Below are 20047 nucleotides of genomic sequence, written 5' to 3'. Positions count from 1 at the left end.
ATATTGAAACAGGTTGGTCTATACCATTGACAAGCCAGTTAAGAGAAAGTTTGAGAAAGGATGTAACAATTGTTTGTGGAGTGTGGGGAGGTGTTAATATAGATGTTCGTGGATATGTTGGTTTTCTGCATCACGGTTCTGTAAATGAATGGATGCCTGCTTATTTCCATTGGAAAGTTGACTACAGTTTCTGGGAAGTTAGGAGAAAGTTATAGGATTAGTACTGAAGGAATTAATTATTTCATCGTTCTCTAAAAACCTATTTGAGCTACTTGAAAAACTTGAGCCATAAAGAGATTGTCTTTTATCCATATACCCTACCTAATATGCTGTATAAACTATTTATATTCGAGCTACATAATGTGAATTTTGCCAGAAGTGGCTTTTCCTGTTACTGAATAATGCTAAACACTAAGTTACCGTTTGTGAAATTGTTTCCTGTTTGCTGAGTGGACAGAATTAGGCCTTGTGTGTGTGAAAGAGAGAAAGAGAAAGATTTTGTTCTCCTAAGTGAGCCTCTCCAAAAAGTGGTTACTCATACCCATACACCACCTCTGTTTCTATGAAAGCACAGCCAGCCCTAACTAAAGTCAAATATCAAGGTGTTCTCAACTGCCTGTTAGTAGAGGCTTAATTTCTTAAGAGCCGGAGCTAGAAGGACGTATTAGTGGTTCTCCCTTTTTTCCCCATTTTGTAAGATCTGAATCACATCAGGATTTTGTTTTCCTTTTTTCTCTTCTGGGGAAGGTTAAAGGAAAGAGTGAGGATCAGAACTGGTTTAGCATGGCAGAAAAGAATGGAGGACTCCTCCATGACTCGGAATCCCAATCCTTATTTTGCTTTTTATTTCCCCTGTGGTTCATTTCATTTCACTCTGTTAGAAAAGTGAAATGAATGGATGCACTGCCTCTCTCCTTAAGTAATTAAAGATTCACTTAGGGACGAGACATTGGTCATTTAAAATGAAGGTATGGTAGTATGTGGGCACCTGGCTAAGAGAACAAATTGGAAACATTTTAAGGGAAGAAAATAAAAATCTGTACCGTATTCATCTGGATCAAATGTCTGTATATGAAGAGGTTGTCACTGGCTCATCAGGGTCCTTGTCTTGAATATATGGATGACAGTATCAACCACTCCTGATTTTTCTGTGAATAGAGGTATTGAGACCCAGAAAATGGTAATCTGGCCATGAGATCAAGCCACAAAGATGATGGCAGGACCTGTCATTTTCCCAGCCAGTGCCCTTTATTGTTTTGTTTTCTCTTGTATTTAATGGGGTAACTTACGTTATCTCTTGAGGATCTGTTCACCCCCTCTTAATGTACAGGGGGGTAGTAATGACTTTGCCAAGGATGTGGTGGGGAATAATAAGCTTGAAGGTTCTTGGGTGGAAATGTGATTGCGGAGGAGGGATGTGACTCATAGGGTGGGGGAGCAACCCCAAGGGTAAGAAGAGCATTCATGGTGTCCTCCTCTAATTCTTTTGTTCAAAAACAGCTCACTGTGCATGGCATTCTGTGTCCGCCACTAGGAATTCAGAGCTGATGGACTTATAACCAGTCTCCCTGTGGAGTTAAACCTGAGTGTTACAGCAAAGGCCCAGTTTCTGATTATTTTGCTGCAGTGGGCTTCCCCAGTGCTCAGTGGTAAAGAATCCACCTGCAGTGCAGGAGATGCAGGAGACATGGGTTCGATCCCTGGGTGGGGAAGATCCCCTGGAGGGGCATGGCAGCCCACTCCAGTATTCTTACCTGGAGAATCCCATGGACAGAGGAGCCAGAGAGGAACTGTGGTTCATGGGGGTCAGAAAGAATTGGACAGGACTAAAGTGACTAAGCGTACTTGCTTCACTGTAACAAGTACATTAACCCTTTCCCCATCTTTTGCATGAAATGCCTAGTCAAAAATGAGTAATGACTAGTTAAAAGTGGTCTCATTAGGATTACACATCCTTTCAGATGTGAGTGTGACCTCCTTGGGTTATATTTGAGTGGATGAGAAAGCAGTAGAAATTTGTGTGCTCTGTGACCCTCTCTCAAGGCAGCACACCAGACTCTCTTTGCCTTCCAAAAAGCCTGAGAATTGCATGGTACTTACTTTCCCTTCTGGCTTCCCGACACTCTCCTCTGTTGTGTGGGTTCCCCTCCCCTTTCTGGACTCCCCCTTTGTGTACACCATTGCCCTTAAGCCCTCGCTGATGAGATTTTCTGCCTCAGTCATGCTGTGCTCAGCTTTCAGAATGCTGTTGTTATGGAGGAGTTAATTTTTTTTTTTTTTTAAGGTTTCTTTTTCGTCATGCTGTATTTCTCAGATTATCTGGAGGGACTGTAATCCAATTTTAGGAATCCTTCAGGGCTAAGAGCCTAAACTGTTTTAAGCAGTAGCATCTGGTTGCCAGGGACTCAGCCGCTTTCAGCATGTTAAGGTCTAACAGCAGCCAACTCTCAATTATCTATGGGAATGGGAGACTGCTGGGACGTTTTCAATTCACAGAGTGTGCAAAAATCTCGCTTAAGCTGATAGTTGTGATCTCATCCCATAGCTGAATTTAGGAAAGCTTCTCAGTGGCTGGTTTTGAGGTCTTTCCTCCCCCCGCCCCCCAGCTTCTGACAGTGGCTCTGCGCCTTTGACAGGTGTTTTCATATACTGATTTTGTCTGTGCTTGCACTTTCTCCCTTTTTAAACCCTTTTTTCTCTTCATTTGGATTCCTTTATGTCATGTGCATCATTATGCATTGTATATAGTATTTTAATAAGGTACTTGTTTGTTTTTACATTTAGAAACAGTAAAAAGTTACGTATGTTTTCTTTCTTTGCTCTTTGATTGGTGTGTTCATGAGAGAGGATGTGGCCAAACAGTAACAAAGTATTTGAAAGAAAAACAGGACAAACTCTACTAAAAGTTAGCCTCTGAGTAGCTGAGATTTGACTGTTACAGGTGAAGAAGACAAGGCGCACGGTGTGAACTCCACCTTTACACTGAGAGTGATGTGCAGACTGGGCACTGTTCCTGAGCCCGACTGAGATGTTCATGTTCACAAGGCTCACAGCTGAGTTGTTTTCAGTGGAACCTTCATGGTCCAAAGCCAGTCCTTCTAGAGTATGGCCATCCCTTTGTTCCAAGAATCTGAAAGATGAGTTCTTTCTGATGGACACTCAATATAATCTAGTAATTATGATATCTAGTAATAATGATATGTCAGCTGTGCATGATAGCCAATTGTGACATTTTAAAAAAGAGTTATGTTGAGGTGTAACTGACACACTAGTAAATTGCCTGAATTAAAAGTGTAACATTTTTACACTTTTGACATGTGTATACACCCATGAAACTATCATCATGGTCAAGACAAGGAAAATGCCCCTCACCCCAGAACTTTCCTCTTGTCCCCATATAATATTTTCCTGTGTCTCCATGGGAACTGCTAATCTGTTTTCTGTCACTATTGATTATTTTACATTTCTTAGAATTTTATGTTAGTGGAATCATACAGAATGTATTCTTTTTTTATTTGATTTTTAAATTCAGCATAATTGTTTTGAGATTTATTCATGTTATAGCATACATAAATAGGTTATTCTTTTTTATTGCTGAGTAATATTGCATTGAATGGTTATATCACAGTTCATTCACCTGTTGATGTATATTTAAGCTTTTCCCAGTTTTAGGCTGTAACAAAGCTGATATGAACACGCATGTATAAGTTTTTATGTGGGCATGTGTTTTAATTTCCTTGGGGAAATACCTAGGAGTAGAATAGTTGATACATATGGTAGGTATACTTTGAATTTCTAAAGGAACAGTCAAACTGTTTTTTAAAGTGACTGTACCATTTATACGTTCTACCAGTAGTGTATGAAAGTTCCTCTACATCCTTGCCCATACTTGGTATGGTCATTCTTTTTCATTTTAGTCATTCTAACATGTATATAGTAGATATAATGTTACATTTCCCTGAGGATTACTGCTGCTAAGCATCTTTTCATGTGTTTATTTGCTACCCATGTATCTTCTTTCAGTTTACTTCATTTCAGTCGCTCAGTCATGTCCGACTCTTTGCGACCCCATGAATCGCAGCACGCCAGGCCTCCCTGTCCATCACCAACTCCCGGAGTTTACTGAAGCTCACATCCATCGAGTTGGTGATGCCATCCAGCCACCTCATCCGCTGTCATCCCCTTCTCCTCCTGCCCCCAGTCCCTCCCAGCATCAGGGTCTTTTCCAGTGAGTCAACTCTTTACATGAGGTAGCCAAAGTATTGGAGTTCAGCTTCAGCATCAGTCCTTCCAATGAACACCCAGGACTGATCTGCTTTAAGATGGACTGGTTGGATCTCCTTGCAGTCCAAGGGACTCTCAAGAGTCTTCTCCAACGCCACAGTTCAAAAGCATCAATTCTTCAGCACTCGGCTTTCTTCACCGTCCAACTCTCAAATCCATACATGACCACTGGAAAAACCATAGCCTTGACTAGATGGACCTTTGTTGTGTATCTTTTTTAGTTAAGTATTCAATCTTTTTGTCCATTTAACAAATTGAGTTGCTTTCTTTTTATGTAGTTTCAAGAGTTTAAAAGAATGTATTCTAGATACAAAACTTTCATCAGATACACACTTGGCAAATATTTTTTTCTTGTGCCTTGTATCTTCATTTTCTTAACAACATCTTTTGAAGAGTTGAAGTTTACATTTTTGATAAGGTATAATTTATCAGGTTTTTTTTTTTTTTTTTTCTGGATTGTGCTTGTGTTACTATATCTGAAAAATCTTTGCCTAACCCAAGTTTACAAAAGTTTTCTTCTAGATGTTTTTTAGTTTCAGGTTTTAAACTAGGTTTATGATATATTTTGAGTTAACATTTCTAATAGATTGAGATATGGATATATGTATGTATATATCTATATCTATAGTTTGCATGTGGATATATACTTGTTCCACTGACATTTGCTAAAAAGATTATTTCTTCACAGAATTGTTTTTGTACTTTTGCTGAAAATTCATTATCTATATATCAGTAGGTCTGTTTCTGGACTCTGTATTCTGTGTATCTGTTTTTATATTTTTGTGATAATGAAGGGCTGCAGTTTTCATCCAGTGTGAAATATAGCAGTAGGAAGCATTTTGCCTGCTTTGTGCCCCTTTAGTGTAATACCTCATCAATTTACATGAGTTCTTAGATCCTTTCTTAGATATTTCTAGCAGGTGGCAAAATGTCTGGCATATAGTAGATGTTTTTGATTTTTTTTTAAAGATGAACATGAGAGTCCCAAACAGGATAAACCCAAGGTGAAACAGCCCAAGACACATGTTAATCAAATATCAAACACAAAGAACAAATATTAAAAGCAGCAAGGGAAAAGCAACAAATAACACACAACGGGATCCCCGTAAAGATAACAGCTGATCTTTCAATGGAAGCTCTTCAGGCCAGAAGGTAATAGCAGGACATACTTAAAGTGATGAGAGAGAAAAACCTACAACTCAGATTACTATACCCAGCAAGGATCTCATTCAAGTATGAAAGAGAAATCAAAAGTTTTACAGACAAGCAAAAGCTGAGAGAATTCAGCCCCACAAAACCAGCTCTTTAACAAATGCTAAAGGATCCTCTCTAGACCGGAAGCAAACAAAGGTTTATAAACTCAAATGCAAAACCACAAAGTAAATGGCAACGGGATCATACTTATCAATAATTACCTTAAATGTAATTGGGTTGAATGCCCCAACCATAAGACAAAGACTGGCTGAATGAATACAAAAACAAGACCGCTATACATTCTGTCTACAAGAGACCCACCTCAAAACAAGCGACACATACAGACTGAAAGTGAAGGGCTGGAAAAGATATTTCATGAAAATGGAGACCAAAAGAAAACAGGATTAGTAATTCTCATATCAGATAAAATAGACTTTGACATAAAGGCCATGAAAAGAGACAAAGAAGGACACTACATAATGATCAAAGGATCAATCCAAGAAGAAGATACAACAATTATAAATATGATATGCACCCAGTATAGGAGCACTGCAGTATGTAAGGCAAATGCTAACAAGTATGAAAGGGGAAATTAACAGTAACGCAATAATAGTGGGAGACTTTAATACCCCACTCAAACCTATAGATAGATCAACCAAACAGAAAATTAACAAGGAAACACAAACTTTAAATGATACAATGGACTAATTAGACCTAATTGATATCTACAGGACATTTCACCCCAAAACAATGAATTTCACCTTTTTCTCAAGTGCACATGAACATTCTCCAGGATAAATCACATCCTGGGCCATAAATCTAGCCTTGGTAAATTAAAAAAAAATGAAATCATTTCAAGCATCTTTTCTGATCACAATGCAGTAAGATTAGATGTCAACTACAGGAAAAAAAACTATTAAAAAATCAAACATATGGAGGCTATACAACACGCTTCTGAATAACCAACAAATCACAGAAGAAATCAAAAGAGAAATTAAAAAATGCATAAAAACAAATGAAAATGAAAACACGACCACCCAGAACCTATTGGATTCAGTAAAAGCAGTGCTCAGGGGAAGGTTCATAGCAATACAAGCTTACCTCAAGAAACGAGAAAAATCAAATAAATAACCTAACTTTACACCTAAAGCAACTAGAAAAAGAATAAATGAAGAACTCCAGGGTTAGTAGAAGGAAAGAAATAATAAAAATTAGGGTAGAAATAAATGAAACAGAAACAAAGGAGACTATAGAAAAAAATCAGCAAATCTAAAATCTGGTTCTTTGAGAAGATAGACAAACCATTAGCCAGACTCATCAAGAATAAAAGGGAGAAGAATCAAATCAACAAATTAGAAGTGAAAATGGAGAAATCACAACAGGCAATATGGAAATACAGAGAATATTAAGAGACTACCATCAGCAACTATATGACAATTAAATGGACAACTTCCATTGGACAACTTCGTCCAATGGAAGCAATGGACGAATTCTTAGAAAAGTATAACGTTCCAATACTGAACCAGGAAGAAATAGAAGATCTTAACAGACCCATCACAAGCACAGAAATTGAAACTGTAATAAAAAGTCTTCCAACAAACAAAAGTCCAGGACCAGATGACTTCACAGGTGAATTCTACCAAAAATTTAGAGAAGAGCTGACACCTATCCTACTCAAACTCTTCCAGAAAATTGCAGAGGAATGTAAACTGCCAAACTCATTCTATGAGGCCTCCATCACCCTAATACCAAAACCAAAGATGCCACACAAAAAAGAAAACTATAGGCCAATATCACTGATGAACTTAGATGCAATATTCTTCAACACAATTCTAGCAAACAGAATCCAACAACATATTAAAAGGATCATACATCATGACCAAGTGGGCTTTATCCTAGGGATGCAAGGATTCTTCAATATTTGCAAATCAATGTGATACACCACATTAACAAATTGAAAGATAAAAACCATATGATTATCTCAATAGATGCAGAAAAAACCTTTGACAAAATTCAACATCCATTTATGATTAAAACTCTCCAGAAAGCAGGAATAGAAGGAACATACCTCAACATAATAAAAGCTCTATGAGACAAACCCACAGCAAACATTATCCTCAATGGTGAAAGATTGAAAGCATTTCCCCTAAAGTCAGGAACAAGACAAGGGTGCCCACTCTCACCACTACTATTCAACATAGTTTTGGAAGTTTTAGTCACAGAAATCAGAGAAGAAAAAGACATGAAAAGAATCCAGATTGGAAAAGAAGAAGTAAAACTTTCACTGTTTTCAGATGACATGATCCTATACATAGAAAACCCTAAAGACACCACCAGAAAATTACTAGAGCTAATCGGTGAATATAGTATAGTTGTAGGATATAAAATTAACACACAAATCCCTTGTATTCCTATACACTAACAGTGAGAAAACAGAAAGAGAAATTAAGGAAACAATTTCATTCACCTTTGCAATGAAAACAATAAAGTACTTAGGAATAAATCTACCTAAAGAAACAAAAGACCTATATATAGAAAACTATAAAGCACTGATGAAAGCAATCAAAGATGATACAAATAGATGGAGAAATATATCATGTTCATGGATCGGAGTAATCAATATAGTGAAATAAGTATACTACCCAAAGCAGTCCATAGATTCAGTGCAATCCCTATCAAGCTACCAATGGCATTTTTCTCAGAACTAGAACAAATAATTTCACAATTTGTATGGAAACACAGAAAAACCTCTAATAGCCAAAGCAATCTCGAGAAATAAGAATGGAACTGGAGGAATCAACCTTCCTGACTTCAGACTATACTACAAAGCTATAGCTATCAAGACAGTGTGGTACTGGCACGAAGACAGAAATGTAGATCAATGGAACAAAATAGAAAGCCCAGAGATAAATCCACACCCTTATGGACATCTTATCTTTGACAAAGGAGGCAAGAATATACAATGGAGAAAAGACAATCTTCTAACAAAGTGGTGCTGGGAAAGCTGGTCAACCACTTGTTAAAGAATGAAATTAGAACACTTTCTAACACCATAAACAAAAATAAAGTGAATTAAAGATCTAACTGTAAGACCAGAAGCTATAAAACTTCTAGAGGAAAACATAGGCAAAACATTCTCTGATGTAAGTCACAGCAGCATCCTCTATGACCCACGTCCCATAGCAATGAAAATAAAAGCAAAAATAAACAAATGGGACCTAATTAAACTTAAAAGCTTTTGTACAATGAAGGGGAAACTATCAGCAAAGTGAAAAGACAACCTTCAGAATGGGAGAAAATAATAGCAAACAAAGCAACTGACAGTGAAGTCATCTCAAAAATATACAAGCAGCTCATGTAGCTCAATACCAGAAAAATAAACAACCCAGTCAAACAATATGCCAAAGAACTAAACAAACATTTCTCTAACAAAGATATTCAGATGGCTAACAAACACATGAAAAGATGCTCAACATCACTCATTATCAGAGAAATGCAAATCAAAACCACAATGGGGTACCATCCCATGCCTGTCAAAATGGCTGCTATCAAAAAGTCTGCAAACAAATTCTGGAGAGGGTGCAGAGAAAAGGGAACCCTCTTACACTGTTGGTGGGAATGCAAACTAGTGCAGCCACTATGGAGAACCAGTGTGGAGACTCCTTAAAAAACTGGAGATAGAACTGCTACACAACCCAGCAATCCCACTGCTGGGCATACACACTGAGGAAAGCAGAATTGAAAGAGACACATGTACAACATTGTTCACCACCAAACTGTTTACAGTAGGTAGGACATGGAAGCAACCTGGGTGTCCATCGGCACACGAACGGATAAGAAAGTTGTGGTACCACTGAGGAAACCAGATCTGAAAGAGACACGTGCACCCCAATGTTCATCGCAGCACTGTTTATAGTAGCCAGGACATGGAAGCAACCTAGATGCCCATCAGCAGATGAATGGATAAAGAAGCTGTGGTAGATATACACCATGGAATATTACTCAGTCGTTAAAAAGAATTCATTTGAATCAGTTCTAATGAGATGGATGAAACTGGAGCCCATTATACAGAGTGAAGTAAGCCAGAAAGATAAAGAACATTACAGCATACTAACACATATATATGGAATTTAGAAAGATGGTAACGATAACCCTATATGCAAAACAGAAAAAGAGACACAGATGTACAGAACAGACTTTTGGACTCTGAGGGAGAAGGTGAGGGTGGGATGTTTCGAGAGAACAGCATGTATATTATCTATAGTGAAGCAGATCACCAGCCCAGGTGGGATGCAGGAGACAAGTGCTCCGGCCTGGTGCACTGGGAAGACCCAGAGGAGTCGGGTGGAGAGGGAGGTGGGAGGGGGGATCGGGATGGGGAATACATGTAACTCCATGGCTGATTCATGTTAATGTATGGCAAAACCCACTGCAATATTGTGAAGTAATTAGCCTCCAACTAATAAAAATAAATGAAAAAAAAAAAAGAAAGTTGTGGTACATATATACAATGGAATATTACTCAGCTATTAAAAAGAATACGTTTTAATCAGTTCTAAGGAGGTGGATGAAACTGGAGCCTATTATACTGAGTGAAGTAAGTCAGAAAGAAAAACACCAGGATAGTATGCTAACACATAAATACGGAATTTTGAAAGATGGTTATGATGACCCTATATGTGAGAGAGCAAAAGAGACATAGATATAAAAACCAGACGTTTGGACTCTGGGAGAAAGTGAGGGTGGCATGATTTGAGAGAATAGCATTGAAGCATGTATGTGAAATAGATCTCCTGTCCAGGTTTGATGCATGAGACAGGGCATTCAGGGTCAGTGTACTGGGATGACCCTGAGGGGTGGGATGGGGAGGAAGGTGACAGGGGGATTCAGGATGGGGGACACATGTACATCCATGGCTGATTCATGTCAATGTATGGCAAAAACCACTACAATTTTGTAAAGTAATTAGTCTCCAATTAAAATTAATTAATTAATTAAAAACAAAAGAAAAGCAAAAAAAAGATGAACATGAGAGGTTATTTTTTTGAATGCCATATTGATTATTTTGTAAATTCCTATATTGTCTCCTTTGCTTATTTACTAAAGAAGTTTAGGCCCTCAAAATAGGTTTGTAAGTCCCATTTGTTCAGAAGTCCAAAGTGGGGGCCCAGTATAAACATATCCATGTAGAGATAAGTTTTAAAAGAGCTGTTATGTCTTGTTTCTTTAATTTTCACTTCTACTTATCACTGCAAGCTCTTTTACTTTTTTGCATTTAAGTGATGGAATCAGTGTTTGTAAAGCCATTGAAAACCTAGTACAAATGCGATATAATAAACCAACAAAGGACTTGATAGACTAAAATGACAGCACACAGCCAGCCAATAAGATGGTGACAGAGAAAGCGTGTTTTGTTTTTCTTCTGGCTTCTCTGTTGTTTTCTTTGCAAGTCCCCAAGATCAAGTCACTGTTAGCAGAGGTTCTGCTCAGATTGCACCCCTCTTACACATGTATGTACATTTGGGCACACACACGCACTCGTATTTGTAAGTGACGGGCAGCCCTCAGTTTAGGTTGGGAAAATCAGACAGGCTTCATAAGGTCTTTCTAAGATCTATTTCATGCACGGTAGGCAAATGGTGCCCTTATTTTCTGTTCGCTCTGGCTTCGTCTGTAATCAGCCAATGGAGCCTTGCAGCCTGCAGTGTTCCCTCTGCAATTTGTTGCTCTCCCTTAGTTTGCACAACACTGAACCATCTCATTTTGAAATTCAAGAGTGGCAGAGGAAGCCTTTGGTGGAAGGTTGTAATTTGGGAGAAGGGAAAGTCAAGAGCAAGATCACCTTTCCATCACCAAGAAGAAAGGCTGGGTGTCGAAGGAAATTGCCGCTATTAGTCGGTCTCTGAGCCTGCCTCTCAGCATATGCACTGCCGTGAACCTGCCCTCCATCACCAGTGACCTAAAAATCACATAATTTCAACTGTTCATGAAACCTGTTCCTGTCTGTTGTACATAGCTTGTGCACTTACCCCCTCTATTGCCAGCAGGTATGTGTAAATCTTTTTACCTCATGGCTAGCCTTCTGTTTTTGGCTGCCTGGCTTTCTTGCTTCTTCTTGTGTGTGTTTACTCAGTCGCATCAGTCCTGTCCAACTCTTTGTGACCCCATGGACTGTAGCCTGCCTGGCTTCTCTGTCTTCTGTGATTATCAGATGAATGCCTTAAAGTTTTCCCCCAGATCTTTTCGTTATCCTCCTGTCCTCCTCCCTTGATAATCTGCTAAATGCTTCCCTTGCTGAGTATGAGACATAGTCATCTTATTTTAAAAAGCCACTGTAGATATTTCTGATAGACATTAATTTTCTTTGGGAATCATAGTAGACTAATGGCTCAACAGGCCTTTGAAAATTGCCATTCATCGATCCTAAAAAGTTATTTTATACACCAGACAATCTGTCTTTTTGTATTGAAGCAGTACTTTATAGGCTGCCCAAGTTTCTTTAAGGGAATACTTAAATTAGTTGCGATAATTTGTTGGTGGATGGATGTATGCACACATACACATATATGTAACCATGTGTTCAACTGTTCTAGAATGTTGAAAGGTGAGTAGTTTATAATCTGTCTTTGAGTCTAATTGCTTACAATGGGCAGTTTTTGTCTTCATTTCACCCCCAAGATAGCCATTGAGATGTTAAGTAATTATTTTACTTCATACATAGCGAAGAGTCAGGATAGGTTTGTAGAGGAAATAAATAAATAGCAGCCTGTTTCTTTTCAGGAACTGTTCCAAAGTGTCTATGTAGTAATTTATAAATAAACCTGAATCTTTGAAACAGTAAAGATGCTCTCTAAAGATAATCTTTTAAAACCTCTTACATAATAAACACTTTTTAAAAGACTTCATTTCTTCTGCAGTACAGCAACTATACTCCAATAAAAATTAATTTAAAAAGCGGTTCATTTTTTCTTTATTTCTGAAGCTGCCACCTCTGTACACATCTTGAGGCTCTCTTTCTTCCCCTCTCCCCCTCACACAGCCTGCACAGTTTAAAATCTCAATATTAATTGGAGCTGAGATGATTGTACTGCTGCTGCTAAGACTTCAGCAGGTCTCTTACAAGCTAATGTCACGGCATGGGGTCCATTTGCTCTGTGTAGCTATTCTATGGTGCAGTGAGAATGCCTTGATTAATATGCTGCATGAAAATAAAATGGATTTAGAAAAAAATTATACTATACTCTCATAAATATTAATTCACATTTGTATGGAATTGCACATAATTTTCAGTATACTTTGGAGCACCTTCAGTATGAAGAAAGATTTCGTTTCCGAAGAGAGTGGCATAATTCTTTCAAAAAAAAGCACGGCTGATACATTATTAAATATCATTTGTTTATTAATCCGGTACTCCACATCCATATGATGTAGGGCAGTAGGTGGACTGTGTGACAGAGAAAGGCATTTTTCTCCAGCCTGTGGGAGCTTATGTGTTACCTTTAGAAGTGGTGCGATTTAATCATATTATATAGAAGCAGTTCATGGTGGGGCTCACCTGCCTGCTTCTGCTAGTGTTGCCATTATTCCTGAGTGTTTTTTCATGAGAGCTGACTAAATTGGTTACATGAGTGCTAAGTTGCTTCAGTCCTGTCCTACTCTTTGTGAACCCATGGACTGTTTAGCCTGCCAGGCTCCTCTGTCCATGGGATTCTCCAGGCAGGAATACTGGAGTGGGTTGTCATTTCCTTCTCCAGGGGATCTTCCCAACTCAGGGATCAAACCAGTGTCTCTAATGTCTCCTGCATTGGCAGGCAGTTTCCTTACCACTAGCGCCACCTGGGAAAGCCCCAAATTGGTTAAATGTGAGGCCAAATACTGAGCAGATGTCTGACATAGCTGGTTTTGGTAGTAGACCCTGGACACCATAGCAGACATTCATTGAATATTTGCCATGTGTTAGGCGTTGTGTGCAAAGCTCTGGGACTGGAATCAATGGCTTCGTGCACTTATTTCGAACTCAGCTTGTCCCCTAAACACTTCCTCACCACATTTTCATTGTCTTGCGAGAGCTGCCTCTCCAGTGGCAGAGGGTAAACCTTCTGCAGTGATAGCAGCTGGAAGTTAAGCCAGAAACCACTCATTTGCCTTAGAAGATTGTTGTCTTTGATATTTTTTAAGAAATTTTATTTTCGGCTATGCTGGGTCTTCGTCACTTTGCATGGGCTTTCTCTGGTTGCGGCAAGCAGGGGCTTACTCATCCTTGCAATGTGCCGGCTTCTTGTTGCAGGGCTTCCCTTGTTGCAGAGCAGAGGCCCTTGGTGTGTGAGCTTTAGTAGTTTTGGCCCACAGGCCTGGTTGCTCTGCCTCAGGTGGAATCTTCCTGAACCAGGGATCTAACATCTGTCTCCTGCATTGGCAGATGAATTCTTATCCACCGTGCCACCAGGGAAGTCCCAATGTTTGATGTCATCTTGCCCCAAAGATCAGGCCCTTCCCCTTCTCTGGGACTTTCTGCTGCTTTCTGTGATCCTTCTTGTGTACCACCAGTGCCTGCTTATCCGGGTTCCTTGGTTTTCTGTTCCTATCAGCATTCCTAGCTTGCTTCACTCACTCTGTGTCAGAGGCAGCTTGTAAAGATAGTATTTAAATTACTCTTGTAGTTTATAGATTTGGATACATTAGCTAATGGTCTTGCTTATGCAAGCATTAATTTGACCGTCTGTTATTTGCCGGGTTCTGTAAGTGAAGCACTGGGCTTAGTACCTGACCTCATTCTTTCAGTGAATCATGCTACCAGCTGCCTCAGGGCCTTTGCACAAGCTGTTCTCTGTGCCCAGACTTTCAGATCTAGGTCAAGTGGCAGTCATCTCCTCAGCCACAGCACTTCTCATCCAGACAGACCACTTCCCCCTATTGTAGCATCTGTGATCTTTCTTTTAAAAGAGCTCAGTTTGCAATTACATGTTTGTGTGATTTGATTAGTGACTTGATTGCTTGTTCCCATTATTTCTAAATTCCATGAGGTTGGGGTCTTCTTGCCCCACACAGTTGTTCTCTCAACGCCTGTAGGATAGTTCTGAGTTTGTACTTGGCATATAAAGTGTGCACAAAAAATATTTGTTGAATGAGTGGAGCCCTGAGAACATTGCTTTGCATCACCAAATGTTTTCCTTTAACTGGCAACATTGGGAGGAGGGGGTGTCCTTCAACTAGAAAAGGGAGGAATATGGAAGAGTGGGCTTTTGAGGTCTAGGCAAAGCAGATGTAAAAGTCCAGGGTCCCCAAATATGGCCGTGGCTAAACTGGGGAAGACTTCAAGGAGCACTGTGTGTGTCAGGTCGGGAGTGTGGAGATATTGGGAAGATGAGGAAGAGATAACTGCCCCCAAGAATGTTGGCTGTGAAGGAAAAAGGGAGTGGTATTTTGAGAATGAGAAAGGGATGAAAGGGAATTCTTTTTTGGTCTTATTGTATTTTTAAATGTATGTTCAGGATCATAGAAACTGAGAAATTGTGTGCAGATAAGGCTCCAGGAAGGAACATTTTCAGTGTAAGGAGGAACACATCCGTCTGTGCGTGCTTAGTCATTCAGTCGTGTCGGACTCTTAGCAACTCCGTGGACTGTAGCCCACCAGGTCCTCTGTCCATGGAATTTCCTAGGCAAGAACACTGGAGTGGGTTGCCATTTCCTTCTCTAGGGGATCTTCCTGACCCAAGCATAGAACCCAAGTCTTCTGTGTCATGTATTGGCAGGCAAATTCTTTACCACTGAGCCACCTGGGAAGCCCCAGGAACATGTTCACTCATAAACAAATGATTGAATACCAAGTCATTTTAATTTTATTGCTTAATGTGTATATTTCTCAGGGTTCTAAAGGGCTTTGACAGGGGTCAGTCTGATTGTATCTGAGCCCATTTTCCCACACGGGCTCAGAGCTGCAGGGACTTACTCTGAGTTTCATAGTGAATAATATCAGCGTCAGAACCCAGGTCTTCAGCACCTCAGGATGCCCTGACCTGCCTGCAGGCACAGAGCTCACCCATGTGCTGTGACGTGGAGTGCTTGTCTGTAGTTCCTACAGGTGCTGTCCCCTAGTCTAGAAAATCTATTACCCTTTTCCTACCCTCTCCCTTCCCCCCGCCACAGCCAGTAACAAATGACAAGTTACTGTTGATCTTGGTGATGATATGGTTGTTACATGTTTTGCAAAGGACATGGGAATTAAGGAACTCAGGGTAAGAGGAACTTGGGGTAAAAATATAATGCATTAAGGAAATATTTTTATCTTACGAATGGAGTCTTTCTCTCTGGCTCACCTCCACCTGGCCCTCCTGGTATGTTCAGTCTTGTGCTGGTATTTTTGCATCCTGCATGCACTTAGTACTCCTTTTCTGAAACATAGTTGGTGTACCATTTTGGGAAGCTAGTGTATTAAGCCTACTAGGGGAATAGTGTGTGCTGGACCCAGAGCAGACTCAAATGGAAAGCTGCTCTCCCTGGCAGCAGTGAAACCACTTCTAATAGACAGCTACTTTGTGCTTTGTTGAGTTCTCCACCCCCATTCCCCCCAACAAGATTAGAAAGAATACATGTATGGCATTAGGGATTCAGAAAAATTGACCTTAGTTTCAGGTAGTCTCATACCCTACTTTCTTGCCTTTACCTGGCTCCCTTCTAGTAACCCCATTTAGTCTCTATTTTGGGTGTGACGCTAGCTACCTATGTAACCACCACTTCCCTTTCCTTCTCTCTCTCTTTTTCCTACAGAAAGATGTAGCACTTAAGCCTCAGGAACGCGTGGAGAAACGCCAGACCCCTCTGACCAAGAAGAAACGAGAAGCACTTACCAACGGCCTGTCCTTTCACTCCAAGAAGAGCCGACTCAGCCACCCGCACCACTACAGCTCAGACCGAGAAAATGACCGCAACCTCTGCCAGCACCTCGGGAAGAGAAAGAAAATGCCGAAGGGGCTCAGACAGGTGAGGATGTGTAGGGCTTGTTCCATCCTGTGACTACTCTTCCTCAGGTGCCTACTTGTCTGTGATTCTTCCTGACAGGTGGAGAGGAGATCCCTGGTGGGTGCTGGAGGGCTGCCCTGCAGAGCGTGTGTGTGCTTCTAAAAGAATATTCCAAAACCAAGCACTTGGAAACTGAGCGCGGTACCCTTTCAGTTACACGTGTGCTCTGTGTAACAGAGACGGTGCTCGTGCTGTTGGCGTTGAGGGCAGACCGATGGAGGTCTTTGGGATGGTCCAGGTGGACTGGCTTGCAGGGAGAGATCGTCTGGGGTAGAGGAAAGGAAATGGGCACATCTGATCACATGCACTGTGTGTATCAAGGTCTTGAAGTGCTAAAAATGGTTGTCTGTATTCAGGCAGGGGACCCTGCCTAAGATTTGTATTTTCTAGGAAAGCTCAAATACTGTGGCATGTGGGAGAGCAGTGGTGAAGAAGTGAGTTTTTTTAGGTGTCCTCCACAGCCCGTAATTCAGAACAGCCTTTGTGATATGCCGCTTGTATGAAAGCCTGGTGGTAGAGCTTACTGGGCTGTTTAATAATTAGGTTTCAATGATCCACAAGAAAATATAGCTCTTGGCATTTGGGGAACCCTTCTGCCTGTGGAAATCCCCAGATGAGATAGATTAATAATGAGAAGCGAAGCTGTTTATAGCAGTGTTTTCAGCACAAATCCAGAGGCTTTAGCACCTGCTGAGTTACCTGTGTCCCGGGTGTGTTTTGTTTGTTTTTGGAGGGACCACGAGGTGAGACTGTCTCTTGAAGGAAGCAGAGGAAAGGAGTGTGGTTCAGAGAGCAGGTGCTGCTAATTAGAAGCTGAACAGGTAATTTCTAGTTTGCAGATGTTTCTCTGCAGAGCGAGAAGATCTAGGATCATACAAAACAGTGGTTCTGAAACCTCACAGATGATTAGAATCATATCATGAGCCTTATTAAACATATTCCTGGCTTCACCCTAGAACCCGCTGAATCAGAATCACTAGGGATTCTGGCACAGAAGTTTGTAGTCTTAGAAATTTCCTATTTGATAATGGTCAAGCCAGTTTGAAAATCATTCTTATAAAGAATCAAGAACATTTTTCTGGTGATGAATTTTAGTCAAAAGTTTGGAAAAATGAAACTCTAAAAAGATTTAGTGGGCAGTTTGGTGTCAGAGTTGAACTTGATGGGTAAACATCTGAGAAAATACATGGAGCGATGGATTCAAGCATGGACTCAGGAGCATCTCAGGAAAGTGTTCTGGATTCTAACACATTTGGCAGTTTTTCTTTGTCCTCAAATAAAATGCCAGATTGGAGTTATAAAAGTAATTACTAACATTTTTTCTAATACATAGCACAGTAATCACTCAGTGAAGGAGTTTCTGTAGTATGATCTATAATTTTCACAACAACCCTGGTGAGGAGATGATATGATATTATGGTTACTTTACAGATAGGAAAACTTGGGCTTACAGAAATAAAGTGACTTGTCTGAGGCCACGTAACTGTGAGGGACAGAGCCAGGGTTTAGACCTAGATTCCTCTGCCTTGCTCTGTGCTTCCTGTGGTTGATATAAGGACTCCAGGTCGTGGGGCGCAGGGAATCTACAAGTATTTTTAGAAAGTTCATGGGCTGGTTTGGTTAGAGGGAGGGATTGTGGTTATAGAAATGGCTTGTGAAAGCTCAAGAAGAAAATAGGATAAACTCCCAAGTACAGTGAGCATCGAAAAAGAACTTGAAAGTCAAAGGCAACCACATTTGGATGAAGATTAGAAAAAAAATTTTTTTTTTTTGGTCAGAAAGTGGGGTGAGGCCTAGGTTCTATAAAAGATAATGTGCCTGTGGTATTTGTTACTTGCAAACCAAGCCTCTCCCTGTGAGCTATGTGGGAAAAGTGGTTTTTCCAATGTCCAGAGATTGCCCTGTGACCACTGCCTCTCCTGGAGGTCCTCCCTCCCACGGGGTGGGAGGAGGGGCTTCTTACCCTTTCAGGCAAGAAATCAGTTTAATTCTGAGCCTCCACAGAGCTGTGGTTCCTTATCCTTGACTCTCTTACTCCCAAGCTTGATCTGACTTTTCTGTTTTTCCTCAAAATTCTTCTTTCTGCTTTGTCCTCCAGTTCAAAGAGTCTATGACCTTACAAGAAGGCTAGGACTCATCTGTCTCAAATTCGAGTAGCTTTTTGGTCTTAATGATCAATCTTCTGGTACTAATGGTATTTGAAATCAAAGTTATCCTTGTTTCAGGGAGAATATTTGAAAAGCAATTAGTCTGAATCACGGAGAAGAAAAGAGTGAATTGTATTTTTGGCCCGTGTAAGAGTTTTAAAAACAAGTGGTGTTTTCTTATCTTCAGTGTTGATGCCAAAGTATACTATCCAATTTAAATTTTTTTTTTTTTAAGTAGGAAGGGAAACCAAAGTTGATAATTGAGGTAAAACTGTAATGCTTTTATTTATAATATTCCTAGCATCATATGTGCTATTATGAAGCCCTGAGCAAAGCACTGTCTGTTGCTGCCCATCTATAAAATGAGAGTTTTAGACTAGAAGGTTTCTCAGTCCCATGATTAAGTTTTTGAATAACACAAAGATACTGAATATATAGTGTTGCTGAAATCTCTAATGGAAGATCATCATAGGCCTGAAAGTAATTTAATTTTGAGGTCTGTAACTGGTTGGCCCTGTGAAAACATTAAGGGGAGAGAAGGAGATGCATTCCTGGTTATGTCTGCCTGGGTAAGGGCTGTCCGTTGTATGATCCTTGGTAAAAGGTGACACACAGGTGTGTTTAACGGTTACAGGAGATGTTCCACAACTTGTGCTGAGAGTGTCTGAGGCTGCTCTCCTACCATGCCAGATGTCTGTACACATCACAGCTAAGCCCACCACTCCATCCATCCCTCCCCACCCCACCTTTGCCTCTTGTTAGATAAAGTAGCTGAATCTTAACTGTTTTAGCTATGAGGGGACCTTGAGATGGAAGTGGGCCTTGAGGAGAACTTATAAATTAATAGATTGTTGTTCAATGCCTCTCATTGAGGGAGTGATAAAATTGCAAGAGCCACAAATGAAAGAGGGCAGCAAGAAGTGAGAATTTATTCTTTATTTTTGACTTGGCGACAGTGGGTTAGATTTGAATCTTATTAGGAATTGGTACTCCCTAAGCAAGGAACTTAATGTGCAGCTTTCCGTAACTGTGGGACAATGTTACTCCTCAGTGCAGAGAAAATAAAAGGTGTTTGTTTGTTTGTTTGTTTGTTTGTTTTTTCTGAAACTTCATTGAAGGCAACTAATCTTTTTACTGTGAGAATGCAAGTACATACTTTTTTTTTTTAAGAGAGATGTGTAGTTCTGAAACTAGCCCCCCTTTTCCACCTCTTGCCTGATTATAAAACCTCACTTCTCATGAAATTTTTCCATACTGTTAAAGTGTTTTTAACTAGTACTTAGCTACCTCAGTGGAACTTACCTGTTGGGTTATGTTTTTAAATATAAATACATACTGACTTAGAAGATACTGAACTAGTAGCTGTCTTATAAAAGGGTTCCACTTTCTTATATGGCAAATTT

At 40.1% G+C, this 20047-nt stretch overlaps 1 protein-coding gene across 4 annotated transcripts in view; it reads left to right on the top strand.

Annotated features, from left to right (window-relative positions):
• Positions 1-20047, top strand: part of AUTS2 (activator of transcription and developmental regulator AUTS2) — a 1185039-nt gene that overhangs the window by 273676 nt on the left and 891316 nt on the right. For all 4 annotated transcript variants that reach the window (XM_043455591.1, XM_043455590.1, XM_043455588.1 and 1 more), the window contains exon 2: positions 16246-16458. In XM_043455591.1, the coding sequence (XP_043311526.1) occupies positions 16246-16458 (213 nt within the window). The remainder of the gene's footprint in view (positions 1-16245; positions 16459-20047) is intronic.

This window comes from Cervus canadensis, chromosome 32, assembly GCF_019320065.1.
Source record: "Cervus canadensis isolate Bull #8, Minnesota chromosome 32, ASM1932006v1, whole genome shotgun sequence".
Lineage (NCBI taxonomy): Eukaryota > Metazoa > Chordata > Mammalia > Artiodactyla > Cervidae > Cervus > Cervus canadensis.
Note: the sequence above shows the minus strand (reverse complement) of the source record. Positions and strands in the feature narration are given on the sequence as shown.